The following is a 26,464-nucleotide window of genomic DNA, read 5'->3' on the forward strand; positions in this document are numbered from 1 at the left end:
GACCTCCATAAGCCCTCCTCTGTGGGCATATGGATAGCTGGGGTATCCCAGGGAGGCCTGTCACTCATTAGAGACTTATCTCTATGAATGCCAAGAAATGCAGGCCATTCATTCCAAATGGGTGATAGAGGAGAAGCACCAGGGTTTCTACCCCATGCTCAGTTGTGTCCCATTCTCTGTTTGCCTTTTGTCCCCAGCATTGATCTTTAAAAAAAAAAACAAACAAAAAAGAAAGAAAAAGCCATATATATGTTAGTAAAGTTTGCACTGAGTCCCCTTTCATACTTTTAGCCTGGGCAAGAGAGTCAGGCCCCCCCGTGTGGCCAGAGGCCAACCCTACCCGCCTCCCTTCCTTGGGTATCTCTTCCATCCTCCAGGCCTTCCGGCCCGCGCCATTCCACCAACATAGAAAGCTCACAGCTTCTCTGGAAGCCTGGGAATCACTCTCTTTGCCAGTAAAATAAAGGGTAGCGCTTCCTGCCCCCACCCCATTTGGGCCTCTTCGGCTTCCTGGGGGCATCTAAGATAGCCGGGTGGTGTTGGAGAGTCTCAGGACCTTGAGGACCTAGCATGCAGAAGGGAGGCACAGAGTGTCTTTTTTATTTTAATGGAGCAGGAATGACTTGGTTTTCTTTTGCTTTATTATTATTTTTTTGCTTAAATAGGAAATGAGAGGACCCCTCTACCAGAAACCGACTGAGAAGCAAGGCTTCCCAGGCCTTTTTACCCTTTATTTTGGTCAGTTGTGGGACTTGAACTCAGGGCCTGGGTGCTGTCCCTGAGCTCTTTTTTGCTCAAGGCTAGCTCTCTACAACTTTGAGCCGCAGTTCCATGCCGTTTTCTGGTGGTTATTTGGAAATAGGAGTCTCCTGGCCTTTCCTTCCTGGGCTGGCTTTGAACAGAGAGTCTCAGATCTCAGCCTCCTGAGTAGCTAGGATTTTACAGGCGTAGCCACCAGTGCCTGGCTTGTCATCTGCATCTTTTTAGAGACCCTTCTTCCTGCTACTGGACTCTGGTTCATGAGAACTTAGATATTTTATATTGTCTGTGTGTATGTTTGTGTGAATATAGAAGGTAAGACTCAGATAAGGATTATGCACTGTGGTCCTCAGGACCAGAGTTCTGGGCAAGGTAGAGTTCTGGGAAGTAGGGTGCATGCAGCTGGGTGGTTGCAGGGTACCAGGTCCTGGGATGGCTGTCAGATACCACTGGACTCTTCCCATCTCCAGGACTGTGGGATTTTGGTATTTTCTCAGGGTCCCTCCTCACCTACAGCTCCACAAATCTCACGAATGGAAACTCTCCTCTACTTCTCCTCTCATCTCCTCTAACTTCATTCTTTTGCTTCTTCCTATACCACTTTCTACTACCTGTGATTCTTCCCAGAAACCTCCTTTAGCCTTCCAGAGCCCAGCATTTGCTATGCACAGAGACAGAAGGGGAACCAAAGGCAACTGTGTGGCTTGGGTGACTTGGGCCTGGGGTCTGGGCGGGATTTGATTACTCTGGGCCCACCTCTAATGGGGGCATGTACGGGAAGGGCACATGGTTGAGGTTAACTCCTGGCACCAGGTTGGAGCTGGTGTGGTGCCAGGATCAGTTTCTTCCCACACTGGTCCTGCTAAGCCAGGTACTCAAGCAGGTTGCACCTGCCCTGGTCCAGGGGTGGGGGTGGGGGGCACAATGAACTTCTAGGAGCTCCCTACTGAGGAGAGGATGTAGCCCAACCAGAGCATCATTCCAAAGCCTCCATGTGGCGTGGGTTTCTTTCTGGGGAAGTCAGAGCCCTTGGGGGTGTTAGTAGGATAGTGAGGGTGTCTGACAGATGAGGAGTTCTGGGTGCCTCCAGGGCTGTGCGTTTTCATCCCAACGTTTGTTCCCAAGAGAAGGAAGCACTTAGTAGAGAGGGGATTTTCTTTTTCCTTTTAAGAGAAGGGCTGAGGCCACAAAATCCTAAACCCAGTCCTGCTCAGAAAGTGAGGATGAGGCACGAAGCCTTCCTTCTCCCTGAGAAATCATTCCGGGGAAATCATTCTGTCAGTGTGGCAGAGTTTTAGGCTGGAAGCAGAGCTTGAGGCCCGGGAAGGCCCGCTGCGCCGCCTCCGGGGCGGGGTGAGGGGGAAGCGTGGCTCCGGAGCCCCCCGCTGGAGCAGGCGGCATCGGGGGGCTGGCACAGCACGGGCGGAGGCTCTGGTCTTTTCTCTTCCTAGGAAACCAGACAGTCACGTCTGTAGAATCCATGTGGGATGAATTCTTTGGTTCTCAGGCTTCAGGGTGAGGGAAGATGTCTTATAAAGCTGCTTCCAGGCCGTGGGGTGCGGAGGTGGGGAGAGTGGTTCTAGCAGAGAGGGAAAGGGAGACCTTCCTGTTCTTTAAGGTCCGACCTAACTGGTCAGTCTTGAGACTTGTGGGTCCTAGGTCTCCCTCAGCCCTGTACAGAGAGAGCCTTCCCCTGAAGATGTCCCTCCTGCTTACAGGGAGGAAGAGAACCAATCAGGAGCTGCCCTTCCATCCTCTGCGCTGCCCCTTCCTTCTCTGCCCTCCCTGTTTCCCACCCCGGGCTGGCTGGGCCTTCTCTCTCAGAGCCGTGGTTGTGGCGCGGAGAGAGGACGCCTATGGCCGGTCCCGGTGACCCCAAGGCTCCGTGGTAGTCACCAGATTTGGCAAGTGAGAATACAGGATGAACTTCAGATAAATAATAATTTTTACATTTAAATGTGTCCTAGGCAATGTGGGACATCCTAGACTACAAGGTGACTCTTGGTTGAATCTGAAATTCACACTTAGGTGGCCATCCTGTATTGAGTAGCAGCGCTACCCTATGACCGTTCTCCGTTCTCCTTGCTCCGCCTCGGTCCCAGGGGGCCAGAGATCCGTGACCATGGATTTGACTTCATCTGCTTTTTGAGTTTTAGATTTTTGAACTGCAATATTGAGAAGGGGACACTGTGACTTGAAGATACATGAATATTCTTTATTTTTGAAGTGACCAGAACCTTCTGAAGCCATTTGAGCCTCATCTGACCCTCTCCATGTGTGTTTAGTTATATATAAAAGATGATAGTTATCTATAAACATATGAACAGAATCTTGTTTAATCAAGATGCATGTCTATAACTTTCTGTAAATAGACGCATGGCCATGCTGAGAGTCCCCTTGATCTCCCAACCCCCCTACCACCCCCAGCCATTTTACACAACTGGTTGAGGCTGCTCCTTTTGATTTTATGTTATATAAAGTCTTTGTCTTTCAGTCCTCCCCACCCGCCGTGGGGAGTCCCGCCGTGGGAGCCATTGGGATGGGGGCAGGTTTCTGCCCATGGAAGATGCTGGAGGACACTGAAGGCCTGCCTGCTGCTCATCCGTCCGCAGGGCTGTCTTTGGGCCATGCCAGTGTCTAGCTGGTGTCTGGTGTCCCGTGGCTTCCGTGTCTGTGTGTCTGGCGTGGCTCCCCCTCCCACTGTCTGAATTAACTGAAAAGCCATAAAGGGGGTCTCCCGCCAGAGACTGCCCCAGGCTCCTCCCAGGAGCCCCTGGTGTCCCTCCGCCTGGCTCCCCACAGAACACTTGTGAAGGGCTCACCTGTTGTCACCCCCTCCTGATCTCTCAGCCCTGTGTCGTGAGGACAGGCGGTGTCCAGGGCTTCTGGTGGGGCCTCAGGAGATGTCCCCGTTGACTTCCTTGGCCTGGGTGTAATGGTTCAATGCCGTCTCTATCTTGGGTGTGGATGGGGCAGTGGTGGGGGGACTCCATAGCTCTGGAACTTTCCTGAGGATTTTTCAGGAGCAGCTAGGAGCTCAGTGCATGGCCGGGTTCCCAGTGACCACCGGGGCTGAGGTGTGGGCGCCTGTGGATGGCAATGGAGGAGGGATTTCCGCAGGGGAAAAGCCCAGGGGCCACAGAGCATGAAGCTGGTCGCCCAGGCTTCCCCCTGCAGTCAGACGGCCCCCCGAGAGCGAGGCGGCCGTGAGTGTGACGGGCAGGTACGGTTGTGAGGGATGGCTCAGCGTGGGCATGCACCGGGCTCGGACCAGGCGGCCTCCGCAGGGACCAAGTAGTAGACAGGTGGGCAGAGGGGACTAGAACCTTCTAAGGCCCCAGGGAATCAGATTGAAATGCAGCCCCCAGCCTGCAGACCAGGACCCAGGGAACCCCCCTCCCCCCCAGGGTGGTAACGGCACGTGGATGGTGTGGGAGGCCTCAGGCAGGAGAGAACACAGGCCTTGTGGCTGGGGACGGCAGAGGGGAACCATTTCCGAGCAGCTGGGACTCCTCTCCGGAATCCCCTCACTTGCCACGGCTACAGAAACTGAGGCGAGAGGGCGGGGTCTGGTGACGCGTGGGTGTGGGCATGGGGGCTTCTCCTCTGCCTTCTGTAGCAATCACCACCTTAGGGAGGCCCTCCTTAGAGAAGCTAGCCATTCTACCCCGACTCTCGCTCATCTAAGGACTTGATTTGCTGCTTTCTGAAAACCTAGGCCAAATACCTTCCAAACTAGGGCTGGGACAGAGCCTAAGCTGTCCCCTGTTACCCCTGGGATGTTGCTGGCCCCACCAGGAGCCCCCCTGTCTTCACAGAAGGACATGTGTGTAGCCCTCCCCCAATCCCCTATGCTTGGCAATGCTCTTCACCCCTTATGTGGACTCTGTTGTTCTTGTCTGATCTCTTGTCATATTGTTATTTTGTAATGAGCTGCGTCTCCTTATTAAAGAAACAGCTGAAAGAACCCCGGGGGTGGGGGGTGTCTCTAGTTGTTTTTACTGGGCTGTGGTATGGGTTGGGGGGTAGCTACTGAGGGCCAGCATGGTGGGTAAGAGTGGCAGGCTGGTTCTGAGGTCTAAACTCTAGCCTCGTCTCCCTGCAGGGGCTCAGCCCATTCTCCTGTGGGCCGAGGAAGCCCAGGCAGGCGCTGTGGTGGGTGGTAGGGCATACAGCACCTCACAACAGAGGAGGAAGGCCACTGCCAGTGGCCTTCATGCCGGGGGCCATCTGCTGGGAGGCTGTAAGGGTCGGTGACAACCTTGAATCCCTCCCAGGAGAGCTGGGCCTTAGGGGACAGCCACAGTCAGCCCAAAAGGGGAGGCTGGTCCCAGGGTATGGGAATTTGAGAAGAATTCCTACAAAAGCTTGAATCATCTCATTTCCAATATTCCAAATGTCACTGACTTAGGAAGCAAGATCTTAGGGACCGAAGATAGCTTAGTAGTGTTTGGGGGGCAGGGGGCAGATTTCCCTTGACCAAGAAGGGGTTAAAACTCCTCTCCAGTCCCACGTCCACGGCCTTCTTGTGGTGACAGCAGGCAGGCAGGCCTGGCAGTTTGCCAGACTGTTACCATGCGGAACTTGTCTAAGAGCATCCCCAGCCAGAGCTGAGCTTCCCGCCAGCTGCGATGCTCAAGGGGCAGGCAGGGCTGTGTGCACGAGGGGCCTGTGGACACGTGTCCTGGGGATGGGGCGGCGGGCGGCTGGGGGCACAGGGTTGAGGTTAATCACTGGAGGGTCTCCAGGCTGAGAATGTGGGCTCTCCTGAAGGGGGGGGAGGGGGCGCTGTGCCCTTCCTGGGAGAGCTGGCCCACATGGCTGCTTGGTGACCCCGTCTGTAGACCTTACCCCATCGGGGGTGGGGGGGGGAACAGGGGTGACTCTGTTTAGGAGGAGCCCTTTGTATCAGACCTGCATCTGTCTTAGTTTTGGGGCCTGGGAACAGGTCTGAACTCTTCAACCATGACATCATGTATTTATTCTGCTGCTGCTTGGGCTATGAGCAGCTGGGTGACAGCAGCAGAAAAGAATCCTCCCTCCCTGCCCTCCCTCCTCGTCAGTGGCCAGGGGTTTCCGCCGGGCAGTGCCAGGGCAGGACTTGCTGTGAGGAGAAAGCAGGGTAGAGCCACCCTGGCCACCCACCTGTAGGACCTACCCTGTGCCCGCCTGGCACCTGCCTGGGCCGGCCCCCTCTGTAGAGTGTGCAGTTAACCCCTGGTCACCAAGTGAGCTGCAGTTGTAGTTTGGGACTAGGAGGACCCAGTCAGCACTGTGCGCTCTGTAGTGGGAGGAGGGCGGCTCACGAGCCCCAGGAGACCTCCACCTCTGGACCCTGACTCGCCTGACTTCTGAGGGTGGGTGTGTGCATTGAGATGGGCTCAGTGCCTTCTCACCCAGCCTTGCTCTCTGCCTTCGAAGACATAGCCACGTTCTCAGCCGCTGGGAACCCTAATTCCTTCTTATGGTCCTGTCTACCTTGGAACTCTTCAGCGCTCCCAGGGCCCCGTCTTCAAGGAGGGCGACACCCTGGGAAAGACACCTCCACGTAGCCCCTGGCTGCAGGAGGCTGGTGGGCGAGGGCCCAGGGCCTCAACAGATGTGAGATCATCAACCCCACTGCTCAAAGTTAAAACACAGTTTATTGATTCATTTATAAATACTGGTGTGTTTACAGGCATCATATAGATGTGAATACTATTTCCAAACTTCCAAACACATAATACTTAATACTATATAATAACAACCTGTAAAACAAAATCACCATCCATCTTAGGGTTGAAAGGCCACTCAAAATTGCATAAAAATACATTCAGTTCACAAAGCAAGTCTGACTTCCCTTGTGGGGTGCTATCCCCGTCCCCCAGGTGTATTTACAATGGTCTGAAGTTCATCCATACAACTCAGCTGAAAAATAGTTACATTGGTGCTTTAAACATGACGGGAGCGGGAGGTGAGGAATGAAGGGCGGAGAGAAAAGACAAAATGCTGCCCCTAAATGAGAGGGGAGGAGACACGGGGAGGCTCCTCTGCATTCCTTTCACCTTGTCCGTCCAAGGTCAGGGCAGAAGAAGCATGAAAGGAAAAAGCCCCTAAAGCCAAAGCCCAATCTGAGCCATTCCATGGCAAATAGATCATATATCTTCTCCCGGCAGAAGGATGCAAAGACACAACACATTCCTCCCCTTTCAGGGAAGTTATGGCGCTCCTTGAGGTACCAGCCTGGTGGGGGCCGGGCTCAAGGGTTGCTAGCTAGGAAAGGGGCTGGGCTGGATGGCTATGTCCACCCCACGGCCTCTCCCACCCTGCAGCCTACCTCCTGGTTTTTTTTACCGTCTGCCACTGTAGTGGGCCCCTCTATTTGAAGGACAAGCTGGAATCTGAGGAGAGCAGAAGTGAGGAAGGCAAGGGCAGGTAAACTCTGGGAGCTGGTGCTGTCCTCGAGTGTCCCTTGATAAGGGCCTATGCTCTCATCCCCGGCTCTGGGTTTCGAGAGTACACCAGAGGCTCTTACAAGGCTCTCCAGTCAGTGAGCCTCTTCTGGACCCTCTTTCTGCCAGGCAGAATGGGCTGAGGCGCTGTTTCCCTGTACATCAGCACACTGATCTGGTGTGTGCAGAGGACACACTTTGATCTTAAGATGGAACTAGTAACATCTTTCAAGAAAGAATGACCCCCGACACAGCGACCTGTAGTCTCTGGCCAAGTTACAGAGAAGTCATCCAGGCCTACAAACCTTCTGAGAGGCCATTGGCACATCCAGGAGTGTGTGTGTGTGTGTGTGTGTGTGTATGTGTGTGTGTGTGTGTGTGTGTGTTGGGAGGGTGAGGGTCAAGATTGGTATATGACACTTCTCCGGGAATCTTGGCTGAGTGAGCATCATCAGGTCCAAGTGAGGAAGCAAAGCATAAAGAATGTAGAGCGGGACGAGGGAAAGAGGAGGAGGGAAGGCATGCTTATTTTGGAAGAACATAAGAGCATCCTGATGTCACCTAAGGGGCCACCCAAGTAAAATTTTATTGGACTCATTAGGGGAAAATTTGGAGGAGAAATAATGAAGCGTCACTGGCAGATTCACAGTCCCAAATGATAAGCAGATGAGTAGAGGAATGGCTCAGAGAGAAGTCCTCTGGGGAACTGGAGGGGGGGAGTGGGGAGCAAAAGACAGGAATTAATAGAATACTACTCTTGGAGAAAATTGGTTTCTGAGCTCTCGTTGCTCATCAAGTAAGAATATGTTAGACTTCATTTTGAAAGATGCAGGCTAGCAAATGTGCTTGTGTACTCATGCAGGGTAAGAGACCCTCAAGTTGTCAAGCTTTTCTAGCATCTGCCGTGGGCTTTAGACTCACCTACTTCTCCTCTCCTGCTCTTCCCAACAAGGCTCCCATAAAATGGCCACAAGACACACCTCAAGACAACTGTGACCCTCAAGCACAGAGCTCAAGGAGACACGGATGTGAATGCTGGCTAGTCAGTCCCCAGAGACCATCCCATTCCTTAGCTGTGACAATGGCAGTTCTAGAGGTGTAATGAAGTTGATCTATTTTTTCCAATCTAATCAAAACACTAGCAATCGATAGGGCCTGCTGCTCTGAAGCAGTGTCAGTAGCTATTAGGGAAGCTGATAAAATCTCTGCTCAGCTGCTGGCTGAGGGATGCAGTCACTAGTGAAACCGACCTCCCTTCCTCCCTCCCAGTGCGCATGACCCCCATCCCACTCCCCGCTCAAAGTCCCGGCCATTCTCCTTCCAGAGAATGCAGGCCACCTTCCCTTCCAGGGTGTCAGCTCCTACACTGCATGCAAACCTGGACTTGCAGCAGTCCTGAGAGTGCAGTACTGTTCCATGCATTGTGTGCTTTAGAGGCACTTTCTGCTTAATAAGCTCTTCTGCAGACCAGCTTTAAAGGAAAGGCCATGGTGAACAGTACCAGAAACTTCTGAGAGCCTACATTTCAATAAAAGAGCTCAGTGGGTGTAAAGGTGGAAGTTCTTATGGATGAAAATCCTCTTGCTGTTGGCAAAGGCAGAATTCAAGATTAGGGACCAGCTGGTGCATAGAGAAATGCAATCAAGTCTGTTTGGGTACCGAGAGCCAGTGTGGATTCCATCTGAGAAGGCTGAGGAGGGGCGGTGAGGACGCCCACGAAGCAGCACATCTATTTCCTATTAAAACAATTTGTCCAAAGGCTGCTTGCAAACAAATTGCTTCCTATCCATTTCCCCATGAGCTCCAATTTCCACCTCTGCAGGTTTTAATATTCTTACCAAACCTTTAGGAGGAAAGCAATTGCAACACCATTCAATTACCCTCCCTTTAACAAGGATCAGTAGTCAACCTCAACATGCTGATTTTAAACAGTGTGAAACTGGAAGAAAAGCACAATTGTGGCCTTGAAGTTTTGAAATAAAAAAAAAAAAAGAAAAATTTGAGGCAGAAATTCCAAGCATAAGAATTGTTCTGATCTTCCCAAGGCTGAGTAAATCACAATTTTTAACACAAAATGGACATTACATGGTGCCCAAGGTCACACGGCTATACAAAGAACTGGCCCCTCACCCAGATGTGCCGATGCTCAGCCTTTCAGTACTTCCGCTGCCCTCAGCGCAATCCTGCTTACTGGGCTGGAGGAACCTGCAGCCTTTACTGTGTTGGCGACTGACCTGTTGTAAACAAGTCAGAATGGTGAGCAAGACTTGCAGCTAACTCTGGGCCTGGATTCGGGTGGGAGACCCTGACTGGTAATTGTGTGGAGGTAGGTGTGGTATGGGAATACGTGGCCACGCCCTATGACTCCTGGTGGCACCGTGAAGACAACACCAGGGTCCTGGCAGTGCTACCTCACTGCTGGGCTGCAGTGGAGCCAGTGGTTCCTCTGGTGGCCTAGGCATTCCCAGCCTTACTGCCTAGCTGCACAATCCTGTAGACTTTTCCAGTTAAAGTACAAGGCAGCTGGTAACACTTTAGTTTTTTCTTTCTCAGGCTTTTTCTCACCTCAGGCCTACCTCTTAATGAGTACCAACACTGTCAAGACCTTCTCTCGCCCAGTGGTCTGGAGAGAAACACTGGTGAGAAATCCTGAGCCCTAGCATGGCTGTGCATGGCAGTGTGAGTTTCTTCTCTCACCTCTGGCTCTAATGACATGCTCCTAGTAGAAAAACAGCTAGTAGTTTCCTCATACTTTTATGTAATCTCTGAGTGGTTAATGGGATTTTAGCCTTCTTACTTCTTGATGGAACTGTCAAGTAAGCTTTGTTTTGTTAGGGAGAACAGGTGGTCTTGGCAAACAGCGTGCCTAGGTCTCCTTAAACAGGGTGAGGGCTGGCAGAGAAGCAGAAGCCCAGAAGAGAAGCAAACATATCCCACAGCTGGGCAGAGACAGGGAGGTGCCAGGAATTATGAATTAGATGGACTCAGGAAAGAAATGAATGCATTAAGTGGGTCTAAGACATGCTTAGTCTTCAGATTTTGGGAGGCAACACCCTGAGATGCGCATAACCCTTACAGAGTCTAGGCTGGGGGATATGAAAAGGACTAGAAGCTCCTGAAAGCCAAGCAGGCAAACTCCAGCCAGAGAATCTCTGGAGTGGTCCAATGCTTGTTCCCAAAGGTGTGGCTTGCTTGTTGAAAAATCTCAAGTCAATGAGAACAGAGGGCATGAAACTATAGAGAACGTTCTTTCTCATTACCTGGCTTCCTGTAAAGTTTCTACCAAGACAGGCCTGAGACCCCCCTGCTGGCAGCGTATAGCTGCTCACTTGCCTTGTTGCCAGGGGTACTTGTGAGTACCAAGCCGGCAAGGGAGGACGGCAATCAGGCCACTGGGAGGAACCACAATATGACATGGGCCAAGCAGAACACAGAAAAAAGATGTGGCATTGCCAATACCATGAGGGAACAGCCAGCTACCAGAAGGCCTATAACCACTACCTCATGGGTCTGCCAGCCAATATAATTCTGAAGAAATAGTATTTTGTTCTCTGGAAGAGACCAGGATTCACAAGCTTATTTAATAAAAAGACTGACTTACCAGAAAGTACCAGAAACAACCTAGGATGGTTTCTACTTTCATGGGTTCTTGGTCAGAGTCTCATTCCTGAGCTTGTAAAAGTCATGTCAGTAAGGAAGGGAAACTCCCTGGCAAGAAGCATCTTTAACCTGAAAGGGCAGTGAGAAACAGCAGGGTAGAAGACCAATCTGGGTTCTGAAAGCCCTGCCTCCCACTCTGGGAAAGGCACAAGGGACCTGAGGGAACTCTGTCACTCCTCCATCTACCCTGTGGAATGGAGGTGGCTCAAAATGTTTTCTTGGGGGCTGGGAATATGGCCTAGTGGCAAGAGTGCTCACCTCGTATACATGAAGCCCTGGGTTCAATTCCCCAGCACCACATATACAGAAAATGGCCAGAGGTGGCACTGTGGCTCAAGTGGCAGAGTGCTAGCCTTGAGCGGGAAGAAGCCAGGGACAGTGCTCAGGCCCTGAGTCCAAGCCCCAGGACTGGCCAAAAAAAAAAAAAAAAAAAAAAGTTTTCTTGGGGTTGGGAAATGTGGCTTAGCGGTGGAGTGCTTGGCTTGTATACATGAAGCCCTGGGTTCTATACCTCAGCACCACATATATAGAAAGAGCCAGAAGTGGCGCTGTGGCTCAAGTGGCAGAGTGCTAGCCTTGAGCAAAAAGAAGCCAGGGGCAGTGCTCAGGCCCTGAGTTCAAGCCCCAGGACTGGCAAAAAAAAAGTTTTCTTATTAATCCAATTTTCAGTTCCTGAGAAACAGGCAGCCACCCCTTCTTCCCTATGCCCAAGATGGGCCAAAAGAATCACTTAGCCAATGTCCTGTTGACTTCCTCTCCTAGCATGAAGAAAATTGTTTACTGTAGTGAAAGACATGGCGCTGTTCCTTGTAGTTCAGCGTTCCCTGAGAGCTAAGCTTGCAGTGAGTGCCTCCCTAATAATTCCCTATAATAAGTCCCAAGGGAGAAGCAGCTTCTCCTGAAAAAAAAAAAAGGGTGGAACAGAAGAGAGAATATTGTACACTCTAAGAGTGGGGTCTTGTCAGAGGTGACATGGCTTCTATTCAGGAACTGGGATCTTGAATTACAGCTTCTGCTTTAAGAGCAAGGCCATCGATAAGGATGTTGCCATTTTCAGAAAGAAGCTAGCAGAGGTGGTGTATGTTAAGAGAATGGAGAACTGTCAGCACTGCGCACCACCAGCAACCCTAAAATAATGAGGCTTTACGTGACCCGCACACTCAAAATGAACCAAGGGATAAAACTATAAAAAAGCAAATACTATCATCAAGAATGAATGGTTTAATTGTGTTGGAATTGTGGAGCACTCTGTCCATGTCTGGGCATGATATTCTCAAAGGCTGTTTGTATCTGCAGGAAAAAGATATAACGGGCACAAATAGCTTGTGATGAGGACTGGGGACATGGCTAAGTGGTAGAGCACTTGTTGAGCAAGCATGAGGCCAAGTTCAATCTGTCAAAACTCTCTGATTATTAGAATTGTCCAGCTTTCAAATAACAAATACATACCCACCAGAGGCTACTTGACCATGGGTAAAATCTATGGTAGGAGAGATAGTCCCTTGGAACAATAGAAAGCCAAGCCAAATGACCTCTGGGCCTTGTCACTCTAAGATTCCATGGCTCTCATCATGGGTTGAAAGTACTGCATCCCTTTAAACCTCCATTAAGCAGTCATCTGCCCTGCTGGCTTCTAAGAATAAGCAAATGACTCTTCCCTAAGTCTCATCATCAGAAACAATCAAGTTTACCATCACGCTCACAGCACAGCCACAGGGCTGCAGTGCCCACAGACACTCTACTTTCACCACCTAAGTCTTTCCAGACTTCACTCCCCAGTCCAGCTTCCAACATTTGCCTTCCCATTCCTCAGACTTTCTTGAAATGACTTCATTTGTCATTAATAGCAGGTGTCAGAGCAGTCAGGAGCACAAAGATGGGTGATGAAGCAGCCCAGAGTTTTCAGAGCCTAGATTATCTAACACAGAAAATCATTTTGCAGGGGAAGACAAGCAGGAGATGTGAACAATGGTTCTAGCTTGTCAGGGACAAGGTGTAGCTTTTCAGGGAAAGAGCTCATGGTGCTGTCACCAAGTTACCAGGATGATGATAGTGATAGTGATGGTTTTCTGGTCTCCAGAGTAATGATTTACTACAATGCTCAAAGACAACTGTCAGGTGTTCTGTTCCAGTTTTTACACTATCAGTTGCGGTGAGGAGGAAGGGAGCATAAGCGGATAGAAAGTACAGGAATAAGTGAGGTCAGGGCTATCTGAGCCTTGGAGAAAGGGAGGAATAAGGGTTAAAACCAGTCAGGGATGTTAGCTGGTTATGGACAGAAGAATCTAAAAATAAGTCAGTTTCTGGGGTGAAGCAGAACAAAGAACCTTGATGCAGACATGGTCACCTAAGACCCTAGGAGACACAGACGCAGAGGCAGTCCAGCAGTTCCTTCAACATCCTCCCCTTTCTCTTGGCACCCTAGACTGGGTCCTGGAGTGGCTATCATAAGACTCACCCACATCAGAGGGCACTGTAAAGGTGAGTGTAAAGGCTGAGGGTCGAAGCCTTGCATGTTTGGACCAAATCCAAGGTAGACAGAGCAGCAGTGCAGCAGAAAGTTGGGGGGTCCACAGCTGAGCTCCATTTACTCCACAAGGCCTTCTCCAGAAGGCTTGAAGGATCACATTCATGCTCCAATTAAAACTGTCATAAAATCTGGGGTGGGGCATGAAGGGCATGGAAAAATCAAGAGTGCAGAGAAAATGTACAGTGCAGAGGTGACTGAAGAGTTAAAAAAAAAAAAAAAGGTTCTTCCACCCAACCTTTCACTTCTTTTGGCTGGAAGGCCATGGCTGGAAAAGAAGGTGGGGCAGCGAATGCTCTCCCTCCCCTCCAAAGTCTGGAGCCTAATCTATTTGGATAGTTTGCTGATGACTCTGATGAGGGCACCATTTTCATCTTTCAGCCTCTGGTTGTCAGATTTCAGTTCTGTTAACACCTGTGGTGAGAGAGGGAAAGGTGTGTTAGAGCCTAGCATGATCACCTCTTCTACCCTGCCGGACCAGGCAGACGAGCAGGGCCTCCTGAGACAGCATGTGTGATGAACTGTCATCACCCTTCCCACAGACGAAATAGCAACTGACCTGGTGATGTTAACATTCAGGGGAACCACAGTCCTTCACCTTTTGAGCCAGTACACACATAGTAGTCATACAGTATTGCTTTCTATGTAGGCTTTATGTTCCACACTGCATATGCTTCTATTCTATTGAGCTGGTGGCTGTTTTTGATTATTCCTGCCCCTTGAATGCACCTCTAGTCTACAGAAACTGAGAAGAGTGCCAAAGTAGGCTGGTGAGGACATGGGGAAGGAATTCAGAGAGGAGGTCACTGTTTCAAACTCATGAAAAACAAAATGCAGGCTGAGGAGCAGAACTTGACTTAAGAATCCTTCTCTTGGAGACTTCAGTGAACAGAATCCATCCAAATTCTCACCCACCATGCTACACACCCCCACTTTCAAATTAAAACCCAGGTGCCAGCAGCTCACTCCTATAATCCTAGGTACTCAAAGACACAGAGATCATCCCCAAGATGCTTATTAACCAGAAGAGCCTACAATAGGAGGTGTGGCTCAAGTGGTAGAGCACCAACCATGAGGAAAAGCTGAGAGAAAGTGTGAGGCCATGAGTGTGTGTGTGTGTGTGTGTGTGTGCAAACTTACAGATATGGTCAGTTATGGAGCTGCAAGACAAGGCATACACTAGGCATATATTTAATTTTCCCTTTGTTACCAAGAGATACAAGAGGGTGGGCACCAGTGACTCACACCTGTAATCCTAGCTACTCAGGAGGCTGAGAGCCAGGATTGCAGTTCAAATCCAGGCAGAAAAATCTGTGAGGCTCTATCTCCAATTAATCAGCAAAAAGCAGGACTGTAGGCATGGCCTATGTGGTAGAAGGCCAGCCTAGCAGGTTTGAGGCCCTGAGTTTAAGACCTAGTTACTCCTTACCTCCTCCCCTAAATGTAAGAGCGCTTTATAAACCCTCTAAAGTTTTAGGGGATAGTGCTATAATTCTAGGAAACAGATTCTTATGGAAGGAAGGGATGGAGTTCTGCCACCTTGGAACAGGACACATTATGTTGCCCAACTTCTGGAACACAGAAAAAGCAAGCCTCAGCTTAGAAATCTCAGTTGTTATTATGTGATCAGATGTTTGGACAAGTATGTTATGCATCTGAAATGGGCTGTTGATAAGGACTTGGGTAAGATTTAGGTTGGAGGTTAAGCACTTCTCCACTATGAAGGCTCCAGAAATCTATATCCTCATCTACTCAATGCAGATGTTCTCTTACTGATTAGTCATCAAAACCCATAAGACCCTTGAGGCAGGTAAGGTCCCCAGGAAAGGGGTGGCTTGGACTCATTTGTTAGAAAGCCTGTTTAGTTCTAGCTCTTGGCTCTACTATTTGACCACTTAAGAGGATCTAACTGTACTTTAAGGAATATTATCTTTGTTTCCTCAGGCTTGCAAGCAAGATGCAGATTAATCAAATGTGTATGTGAAGTTATGCATGGCAGATGCGTAAAGAATTTGCATTAAGGGGGACAAAGGGAAAACACTATATCAATGCAGGAGGCACTCACGAGAGCCTCAGGAACCAGATACAGCTGCCATCCATATTTACATAAATGACAGAACCACATCTTCCATAATTAGGTCAAGGCACCTGGCTACTTTAGTGGCAAAGCTGTGCCCAACTACAAAGATGTTTCCTTCATCATGGATGGGAGTAGAGATAGAAAACCAAAGACTGAAATGTTATAGCTCAGAAACAAATTTTAGTGTTGTCATTGTTACTACATGGATCCACATTCCTGTAGGCAAACCATTCAACTTTTCTACATCTTTATTTTTGTAGTTACAAAAGAAGAATAGTCCAGACCCTACTCTGTCATAAGGTAGGGACTCCAGGAGGCTGATAAGAGGTAACATATGTGGCAGTGTGCTGTTTATAATGTGCTTTGTGAGGATTACTTTTACTACTCTGAGTTTTCTATGAATGTGAGAAGGTGAGTAAGATTTAATCCAGAAAATATCAGAGTAATGTTTCAGTCTTTGACCCTGCCTCTCCTTCCTCTAACTCAATCAAGGCCACTCTGGCTGTCCTCTCTTTCATGCCTCTATTCCTGTAGCCTTGCTCATCAGAACTGGCTGCTCACAAAGTCATTTCGGTAAGATTTTTTAGAAACAATCATCCCACGGTGGCCTCATGATGTCTCACTTTCCCTTTTTTAGTCCTAATCCTGGGGCCTGGGGCCTAGGTGGAGACCCTGAAAACTGGATCTTGGTAACAGGATTCCACAGGCAGGAGGAAGCTATATATGGCCATGGGACCACATTTCACTGCTTAGCAGCTCATCAGATAAAAACTGAGCTGCATTTTTTAAAAATGCACAATTTGTTGAGCTCTAGTGATTTATTTCCACATTAAAAACTCAATTCCCTGGGCAAGGCAATTTCACAGCTGCAACATGCTACAATTGACATCTTAAGGGAGTGCCCAAAAGTACAAAAGTGGAATGTAGAAATCAAGTGGAGGGGGGGAGGGGATAAACTTTACCCTCCAAAGAGAGGGGAAAATCAACAGTGTTACCTGGTACTCGCTTGACATGAAGGAGTGCTTAAAGGAAGGACTTATGTGATAATACTTGAATGTATGCAGCTTAACAAGGTTTTATCATCTAAAATCTCAGCTTCTTCTAGATTCCCAGCATACCACAGTCTGAAGTTAAGATATATTGAACAAATAAAATCAAGTACTGTTTTCTTAGGTGTCACTTCTTAAATGTATGATGAGGATTGTTAGGGGTGAGGGGGACATGGGTGCTGGTGCTTCAGAGAGTGCCAGGGCGAGGCTAGCTATGGGTGAGGGTCTCAAAATGAGTCCTGCCTGATCTGTCTTGTCAACTGCATGGGAAGTGGAGAAGGAATCATCCCTCGTCCTCTGTTGGCAAGTGACTTGCACTACACACATACAAGTTCTCCAGGGGGATTATTATTTTTCAAAAGCACAGTAGGGCAAAATTTCCTGATCTCACTGTCAGTTTTGTTTGGTTATCTTCCCTGCTGTCAGGAGTTAGCAAGTTTTTGTTGTACAGGGTCAGAGGGGAAATCTTTTAGGGTTTACAGGGCACATCATCTCCATTGCAACAACTCAGTTCTGCTGCTGGAGCACAGAAGCAGCCACTGACACAACGAGAATTCACAAACAAAAGAACATGGCTCATTTTACATAAAACTTTTATTTTTGGACACTGAAATTTAAATTCCATATAATTTTCACGTGTCATGAAATGCTGTTCTATTTGTTTATTTCTGATTACTGGTATGCTCACGGGCCGCAGGACTCGGCTATCTTTGCTGTAGAGTCATACACCAGGCAATGACATTCTTCACAACTGAACGCTCTTTGGAAGCTAGCCTTTCGCAGAGGAGTTAAAGTGCTGAGAAGGCAGAATGCTGTCCTTTTTCCCTCTGCTGCAGTGCCGGTGTACACTGAACTTGCTCAATATACCCTTCCAGAATTGTTTAAGCTGTACTGTGCCAAATATGCAGACGCTTCTATCACAGATGACTCTAAATTTTGGATCCATCATTTATTCTTTGAGTGACCATGGGCAAGTTTTTAAATCTATAACTCCATTAAAAAACAAAAGCCAGGTAGTGGCTCAAGCCTCTAATCCTAGTTACTTAGGAGGCCAAGATGAGGATCCTGGTTCAGAGTCAGCCTGAGATCGAAATTCTGTGAGACTCTTATGTCCAATTAACCACCGGAAAACCAGAAGTGGAGCTATGGCTCAAAGTGGTAGAGTGCTAGCCTTGAGCAAAAGAGCTCAGGCCCCATCACATAAATAAATAAATAAATAACAAATAAACGTTAACACAGACATACAGACACACACACAATGGTTCTGAGGAATCAATAAGAAAAAAGATATAAAGCATTCATCACAGACCTTAATAAATGACAACTGTTATCATGCTTATTAACTACTAATTTTGCCCTTTATCCCATACTGCCACTACAACAATGGAGAGATTAAAAATAACTGGAACATCTTTGGGGTCTCTGTCCCCAAATCACATTTTCTAAGAAGATGTATGTGTGTGCGTATGTGTGTGTGCACACATGTGCACACATGCACAGACACATGGTAAAGACTAAACCCTGGGCCTCAAGCACGCTAAGCACACTCTAACACTAAGCTGGCTCTGGGTGAGGTCTGGGAATGAGTCTTGCCTGAGCGGTCCTAGTTCTTTTCCAGCAATCTTTGTAATTGTTGGTGTTAAAGCACTGACTCTGGACCTAAGGCTGGCTGTTCCCAGGCCATGGCAGCAGTACTTTCCTTTCCATTTTCTGACTGTGATAGCATCTGCAGCAGGATATTAGCTCAGCCCTATGGTAATTTGGGTGCTTCAGTTCTATTGGCTGTTAGTTGCCAGCTACTGACCCTGAAGGCAAAAGCAAATAGGCAGAAAAAAGAACAGGCCCTGGTCAGGACTAATTAGATTGTTACTGGAAATTAAAAACTCATTTCAGGGCAGTGGTGACCCCATCACACTGTCTTGGGATAGGAAAACAAGCTGCCTGTGAGCTTGTCTTTCAGATCCAGAGCCAGGGGAGGGCTCCAGTTTGCCAAACACACTTTTTGGTGTTCAGCTGAAAATAAATTCCTGCTGTGTGCTCCACTGCTTGCCACCTCCCTGGCAGAGCAAGTCCCATTAGGGAAGGCCTTGCTGTTGAGGGTCCTGTTTCTCTAAGTCATGTTTGCCTCACAGCCCACACACTTCGAGTGGGAAGGGATACAGCTTCTAGGAATAGGAAATTTGTGACAGGATGAGGTAAATGCCTCTGAAGAAGGGGGTGGGGAACAGATTATGGCAGAAAGAGGCAATTCTGCTCCCATGGTGAGATGGAGGATGTTTTGGCTGGTAGCAAAATTGAGCCCATAGTTCTAGCCTTTTCTTCCCAGCAATATTGTTACATGGGGGTCTGAATCGTGGTTGTAAAAACGAAAGCTTTGGAGAAAAAAATGATGCCTGGGTCACAACCTAAACCACATATTCTTTGGGGTAGGCCTAGGCACAGATATGTTAATAGTTCCTCCCCAGGTGGTTCTAAAGTGCACTCACAGTTGAAGGTCCTTGTCCTTGTTTTTCCCAGATCTATCTATAATATGGAGTCCACAACCATCCTCAGTTGCTACAAAAGACCAGCACAGACTTTCTGACTGAGAAAGCTCTGTCTCAATTTGCCAAGCCTCTTACACAGAAATGTATGTGTACATATACCCACAAATGTATATGTATGTGTGTGTAGCTGAGTGAGCAAATCCCTATTAAGTCCCTAGGGAAAGAGAGAGTCAGGTAATGATCTTATCAAATATACTGCTGGCCCAGATGAGTCTCCCTCCCAGCTTCCCTTAACCCTAGGCAGCTATGTCCCACTGTATGATCTTAGTCCTGGCCCCTTTTACCTCCAGATAACCAGACTTTAAATGGAACTGCACATGAGGCTCTGGTGGAGGGGATAAGCACAGGGCTTCTGGAACCAAGAAGAAGAGTAAACCTGCCTGGAGTAATTGAGGAGGGAAGTGAGGTGTAGAGGAAAGGCAAGAACTAGAGCTCCTGGGTGTCCGAAGACTCGATGGATTCCGAGAGTCTGGCCACCACACGGGTCAGGGCCCTGTTCTCAGCCTGCAGTTGCTCGTTCATCTGCTTCAAGGTTTGAATCTGTTTTAGCTGGTGGAGGTTCTGCAGAGAGTGAGACATGGAGGGGAAAGACACACAAGACAGAGAGAGACAAGACAGACCAGAGAAGAAAAAAGTAGGACAAAGAAACCATGTGACTTTTTGTTTTTGTTTTAGTTTGCATGCAAAGAAGGAAATGAGAAAGGCAGGAGTAATGAGAGCAAATTATGTACAGGGTTAGTGGTGGAGAAAAGCCCAGGGAGGGGAGAGCTGCGGTTGTGATTTTTGGCCCAGGTTTAAGTGTGCTGAAGGTCAGCTGTATGAACCTAACCACCAAGGCTCTTAAAAATCACATCTGGTTTGCTTTTGAGAATGACAGTCCACCAAATGGCTTGGAGCCTTCTCAACCAAATTCACATGGTTGAACCACAGCTTCAGGGACCCTACTTAATTGTCATTGACTACAGCTGAGGATTCAGTGTGGTCCTAATTCAGCTGCTACTCCCCTCCCCCTTTCTTCTTTCCCCTATACTTGACCTCCTCCCCCACTTATTTTCTTTCTGGATTCTTCTCTTTATTAAAACAAAAATAAAAACAAGGAAAACAAGAGGGGAATATTTAAGTACATATGGCATGTACTGTTCAGAATGAAGTGCATACCAAAATTATAACTGTCAGCTCTCTGAATGGGTCCTCTAGCCTACTTTGTAGGAAGCTTCATTAACCCTCCCAGATCTTCTCTGCTGTGTAGAGATCTTGCTCAGAATCCCCAAACTGCTAACCTGCCTCTGACCTACTAACTATGATTATATGCATCACTAAGTTCACAGCTAGCTGTGCTCTCTCAGTCCCAGTTCATGTCAAGGCTGGAGGATGCTTAAAGATGCTCACAAGCAGACTCAAATTCTGGAAATTGGGACTGTACAGTAGTGCCGAGATCATAAACATCCAATGATAATGGAGTTGGCCAGACCAATGTACTAGTCCAGCCCCTACTGTTTGTCAGTGTGGCAAATGAACAGAATAACCAGCCTGTGGATAGTCTTACTAATACTTCATATTCCATAAGGGACTCAGAGTCTTCAGTAAGTGATATTAACTCATAGACCTGCATACTCTGATACATGTCCTTCCTAAATTATCGTTTGCACTGACCTTGAAACTAAGACTATGAGCTCTTCTGGAGGATGGAAATGCTTTTGTTATGCAAATAGGGTTTGTGATGAAGGCGGACAAGCCTGTGGGTTTTATGATGACAAAAGGCTGTCAGGTAGCAGAGAAAAGTCTCTTATGCTCACACAATGAGAAGGATAAAAATAATTAGGTTAGTGAAGTAATAGTTAGGGAGTGAAGCAGCAAGGAAAAGGCAGCACAGGGAAAAAACAGTGAAAAGAAAAAACAAGCAGAGACAAACTGCTAAACAGCTCTCTGCCCAAGGAGGGAGAATGACCACTTTGGAATGACCACAGGGAAGCCAAATAGTTTATGTAATCACCGAGGGCAGAGACAGTCAGTCATCCTCTTTGCCCACTGCTAAGTATCTTGGTCATGGAAGGGATAGAGGATGGAGATCATGGTGTAGCATAAGGAAGAGTTTAAAGAAATGAGCAGGATTCAAACTTAATTATGAATGGAAAGTCCCTGGCTCTCACCCTTCACTGGTGTTGACACTGGACCAAAGCTTTCAACATAATCATTGTCATTATATGATCTTTGTCTCCAAGGAATATTATATACATGAACTGAGAAAGTGAGTTAGTCTAATATGTGAGCACAAGCAGACCGAGGTGGAGAAATTTGGAGGTTATCAGCATGAGAGAGAGAGGCAGGAAACAATCTGGTGGGATGTTCCACAGGCAGAGAAAGAAGTTAAAAGAGAAGCAGGTTATGGAGCATGTTGGGCAAGCATAGAACTTAAGGGCAAGCTTGGCTAGTGGCATTTTTAGAGTAAGCAAAGTAGAAATCTCAGTACCAATCTAAAAAGAGACTGGCTTCTAGGCTTCTCTCATGCAAGGGCCTGGGAAAGGAAGGGAGAAGGTCTGGCAAGGAGGCCAAGGCTACATGGAGGATGCAGTAGTAACCAGGTTGTGTGGGGGCACATCTTAGGACCAAGTGCAGGGTCAGCGTAGCTCACACTCACATGCACACCTGTCAGAACTGGCATATAATCCCACTCCAATCCAAGACTGGGCAGAGTTTCTCTTGAGGAGAATTTGTAAATACTTACCTTTCCAGGTAAAGGTCAAAAAGGCACAACTCATTTCTCAACCAGAGTTCCACACAGTTTTGGGAGAGCCCATTTCATGATTCCATATTTCACCTCGCCTTTGTGTTTTGTTGGTTAGAGTCAGAATAACAGGTATGGGAGTCACTCTCTGTGCTTGGGCATCTACTGTGGCTTGAAGAGATCACTAGATGTCAACTCTACAAATGCTGCTCTAGGGAGGGGGAAGGCGGAACCTCTGTATAACCTGGGTATGTAAAAGCACTCAGACCACCTGCCACCAAGCTCTAGCAGGCTCCAAATGTGACAAGATTGATACCTGGTGAGCTACCTTGTACACTGAGATTTTGGCCACTAATCACAATATCCTAGATGAAGAATTCTGATATAGAGAAAGCATTTCTTCAGTTTCTCCAGAGCCAGTTACAACAATTTGATGGTAGTCATATCTGTGTATGTAAAGTGTTTGCCTTCAAAGAACACACATGCTGGGTTTATGTTTACAACTGGGAGGCTCTGATTCTCCTGCCCTCTAATCCCCTAGGGGGAACTGGACGATTTGCAAATCTAATATATTAGGCTCTGATTTGAGCAAATTATGTTTAGGGGCTTTAGAGGCTGCACGCATTTCTTTTCTGCTTGGCTCTGTAATTGGTAATGGAGAATAATGGCAACTGGAGGAATGTGAATTTTTTTTTTAATGAGTGGATTTTTTTAAAAACTAAAAATCAAAACAGCTTACCTACTAGTTTTGGAACTAGATAGTTCTGATCTGGCTCCATTTAAAAATTTAAACAATTGAACACTTTAATGCATTAGAATTTCTATTGAGAAAAGAACTCGTGACTTAGTTTAGGAAATCACAGCTTGACAGGATAAGGAGAGAAACATTTAAGTCTCTTAGTTCACAGGATTGACAGCAATTAGAAGGGTATCTATCCAGAAGCAAATCTCACTTTCTGGGTCCTTGTGTGTGGGCCCGTGTGGACCTAACACAGTTCCATGACTGGGGAGTGTGGCCTGACTTCTTTGGTTCTGGGGTATTTGCTGGGAAGACATCAGCTTTGGCCTCATTTATGTGCTCCAGATCAGTATTGTAGGTCATTTTTGTCTCCTAGCTCCCCCCAGATAGGGCCTTGCTCCAGGCTGTTGTTCATTTCATGAACTTATGATCCTTCTGAGTCTGCTTCCCAAATGCTGGGAATACAGGCAACGTGCCACCATGTCTGGCTCTGGGCCATTTCTTAATGAGTATTACTGACAGCTGTCTAATAGCAGAGTACAGATGGTTTAACTCAGAGGGTCTCAAATATGGAGGAGTCCCCATGCAACGAGGAAATTCATTCATCAAGAACTATTTGATAATTCTAGCATACTGCTGTAAGTGGGAGAGAATACTTCTGTATGGTAAATGAGGTGGGTTTGGAAAAATCAGAGGACAGAGAAATTTAGTGGTGTTGTAATATTCTATCATCTCAGAAGAATTAACCAGTTATTTCTATTTCTATTTCTTGAGATATGAGCAGATATTGCTTGAAATTCTATGTGTTACCAATCTTAGCTTTAGGATGGTGAGTAGGAAATGTAGAATCAGGGTTTTACATTTCTACTTCCTTCTGTAATTATAAAGAGTAACAGGATCTGGCTAAAACTATGATTCTGTCAGGCCTTATAAAGCTTTTTTTCAGTAAATAAACTATATTTTTAGGATGCTGGAATAAAAGTTTCTCCTAAAGGGCTCAGTACATATTAGAGATGCTTGATCATAGAAGGAGACTTAGGGATCAGCCTGATGGTATCCTAAAGCTTTGGCCTCATAGCTTAAGATGAACACATGGCTTCATATATACAGTAAGTAATGTCTTTGAGAAAAGAATAAAGGCTAAGTAAGTGCTAAATGATTAAGGCCCTGTGGCATCCTGCACTGCAGGATTTAGATACTCCAAAATCAGATCAAGGAAGCTCTATATTCCTGCAGCTCTCTACCTTCCCCTTCCGTAGCAATGAATTGACCCCTTTGGGGTAGATTGCTTGATCTTAGCACACTGCCAAGAATAACAATCGTACATTAAAGCAGCCAGTGGAGCTTTCAATGACAATTGAAGGTCAGAAGAGAGAGGAAAGACGTGACCCCTGAAGTATGTCTGGTGGCATGTGCTTATTCTAGTGGGAGAGTGCTGAATACACTGGGATAGTGCAGGGGAAATAGATGGGGACAGAAAATCAATATGTGAATAATTTTTTGCTCTGTTGCAGAATGAGACAGTCTGTGCTCCTTCCTCTAAGGGAAGGGTAGAAAGGCTAGCTAGAGAGGAGCTGCTAGCTGTACTTGGGGTTTAGAGTTTAGTGGCGCCTCTGCAGAGCTAGGGAACATCCCCTGGCTTTTCATGGAGCCTCCCAAGAGAGAAGGTTAGAAAACCTTAAAAGTTCAACTTGGGTTTATTTCTAGCCTGCCAGATCTCCCCACTAACCAAACAGCATTTTAGAAAGCTTGTGAGATGGCCACAGTAGATGCATATGAGCTGAGAGAGCCTCAGAAATGCCTGTTCACTTCCCTCTCAGAGCACACATCCACTCTTCTTGACAATGCTCAGTTTGTTGTGAAGTTTAAAGGGGGTAGGCCTATGTTCAAACATCCAGTGTTGGAGGGCATTCAGAGAATAGGCTCATGGAAAAAAAAGTCTTCATACCTTCATCTCTTCCTCCATTTCTGACATTTTCCGCTCCAGGGCTCGCCTCTCCTGTTTAGAAACAACAAACCTGTTGAGTTTGCAATGGATTTAGAGGTAGTCACAACTCCACCATGTGATCAGCATGGTTCTGTCTATTGATCAGGAAAGCCTTCCTCAGGTACCCCTAACTTCCCTGTCCCTGCCCCTGGGGGATAAAGTCACCCCACTGGTCAAAATCACAGGATTTTAAGTCTCCTATTAAAAAGTTAAAAGATACAAGGAGAAGCAGCAGCTTGCTAAAAGGCAAACAGATTAGGGCGCAGTACTATGAGTTGTTCTTTGCAAGTTAAAAAAATTCAAATGACTGCAACTGACTAAGACATTCTGCTATCTATTAACTATTAATCATTATCTTTAGTAGTATCCACTTAAATTCCTAGGGAACTGCTTCTCATGATGTGGAGTGATGGTGAGTAGTGTAGACATCACTGTTTGCAAAGAAATAGCAGCTGCCTCCTAATTTCTTCTCTCTCCTACTGTTCTCTCAGAGACTAATTTGTAACTTAGTCTGAACCCGAGGAAGCATCTTTGATCAGATGAAATATCGAGGAAGAAAGTATAGGCCAAGGAAATGGAATGTAAAATTTAGTTAACTCTCCAAATTAACAGATAACTGGAGAAATGGGAACATATTATATCCCTGAGGTCAAATCATAGCCAGGATTCATCAATAGATCTGAGTTTTCCCAAAATCAAAATGTCAAATCCAAGGAAAATATGCTGAGCCAGGAGCCAGCGGCTTATACTTGTAATACTAGCTACTCAGGAGGTTAGGATCCGAGGATCATGATTCAAAGCGAGATTCTCATCTCCAATTAACCACCAGAAAACCGAAGTGGTGCTGTGACTCAAGAGGAAGCGTGCTAGCCTTGAGCTGAAGAGCTCAGGGGCAGTGCCCAGGCCCAGAGTTCAAGCCCTGTGACAGATTAGAAAAAAAAATGTTGAGTGTGTTGGGAGGTCAGCAATTGAACCAGAAATCCTCCCCTAATGAGTGACTGAAAGACTGATGGCTTATGTCTCAAGACTTAAGTCAATGGCAGAGGGTCCTGCTGAAAATTTCCTTTCTGTTCAAGATCAAAGGATGTACAAGGAGCTCTGGACCAAAGTATACTATGGCTCTGTGCATGTGTGCAGTTCTGCACATGGGCAGAGTAATTTATGGGATAACCTTCCAGGGCCCTTTCCCATCCTAAGACTGGAAAATGTACAAAGAGTATCTGAGTATCTGAGAAAGCCTAAGGTCTAGCAATAAAATTACTGTCCAGAGTCAGACAAAAACAGTTTCTCACCAAGCTGGGAATGGAATGTGGCAGAACTCCCGCCTTCTTAAGACGAACTTTTTCCATTGGCACAAACAGTAAAGTTAGAGAATGTCAGAAAGAAGAGATGAAGCACAGGGAAAAGAGACAAACACATACCCGTTTCTCCATCTCCAGCATTGACGATCGGTCAGAAGTCTTCTCTTGTTTCTGCTGTGCAAGTGGAAGGAAAACCCTTGTTACTTAGGCTGTTTCAGAGCCAGTGAAAGCCATGCCTTGTACAGCTTTACCATCAGACATCCAGAAAAGGATGGCAGGGCTTTCTGTTTAGCAGTCAAATAGACAGCCAAGCCCCATAATTATCTCTCTAGGGTTTGGGGAGGGAAAAGTAATGATTCCTGAAATTTAGAACACTCACATGCATAAAGACATTACCCATAATGCACACACAGACCACACACACACACACACACACAAACACGCACACACACTGTCCTCAGTATCTACGGCACCATGCTTTTCCCTCTTCTTTTCTGAGTCCTACCACAACCCAGAGGAAAAGAGGCTCTGAACCTGGATGTATAAGCCCCATGGCAGTCTTTTACAGGAGCTTTCCTTCCTATTCTTCTGTTTGGGCACTGATACCATTTCTCTTCTAGAGCAGTGGTCTTCACATATGGGCAGGCTTCCTGGGAGCCC

General features: G+C 47.2%; 1 protein-coding gene across 6 annotated transcripts in view; it reads right to left on the reverse strand.

Annotated features, from left to right (window-relative positions):
* Positions 1–12,137: 12,137 nt before the first annotated feature.
* Positions 12,138–26,464, reverse strand: part of Ppp1r12b (protein phosphatase 1 regulatory subunit 12B) — a 201,797-nt gene continuing 187,470 nt past the window's right edge. For 4 of the 6 annotated variants that reach the window (XM_048357234.1, XM_048357232.1, XM_048357238.1 and 1 more), the window contains 3 exons: positions 25,925–25,978; positions 24,465–24,515; positions 12,138–13,791 (listed from right to left, as the gene is read on the reverse strand). In XM_048357234.1, the coding sequence (XP_048213191.1) occupies positions 13,705–13,791; positions 24,465–24,515; positions 25,925–25,978 (192 nt within the window). In that variant the 3' untranslated portion in view covers positions 12,138–13,704. Of the gene's footprint in view, positions 13,792–18,844; positions 19,614–24,464; positions 24,516–25,924; positions 25,979–26,464 lie in introns of those variants that run through there. The other 2 variants (XM_048357233.1, XM_048357240.1) reach the window with 2 other exon arrangements.

This window comes from Perognathus longimembris, chromosome 11 (assembly GCF_023159225.1).
Source record: "Perognathus longimembris pacificus isolate PPM17 chromosome 11, ASM2315922v1, whole genome shotgun sequence".
In the NCBI taxonomy this organism is placed as follows: Eukaryota; Metazoa; Chordata; class Mammalia; order Rodentia; family Heteromyidae; genus Perognathus; species Perognathus longimembris.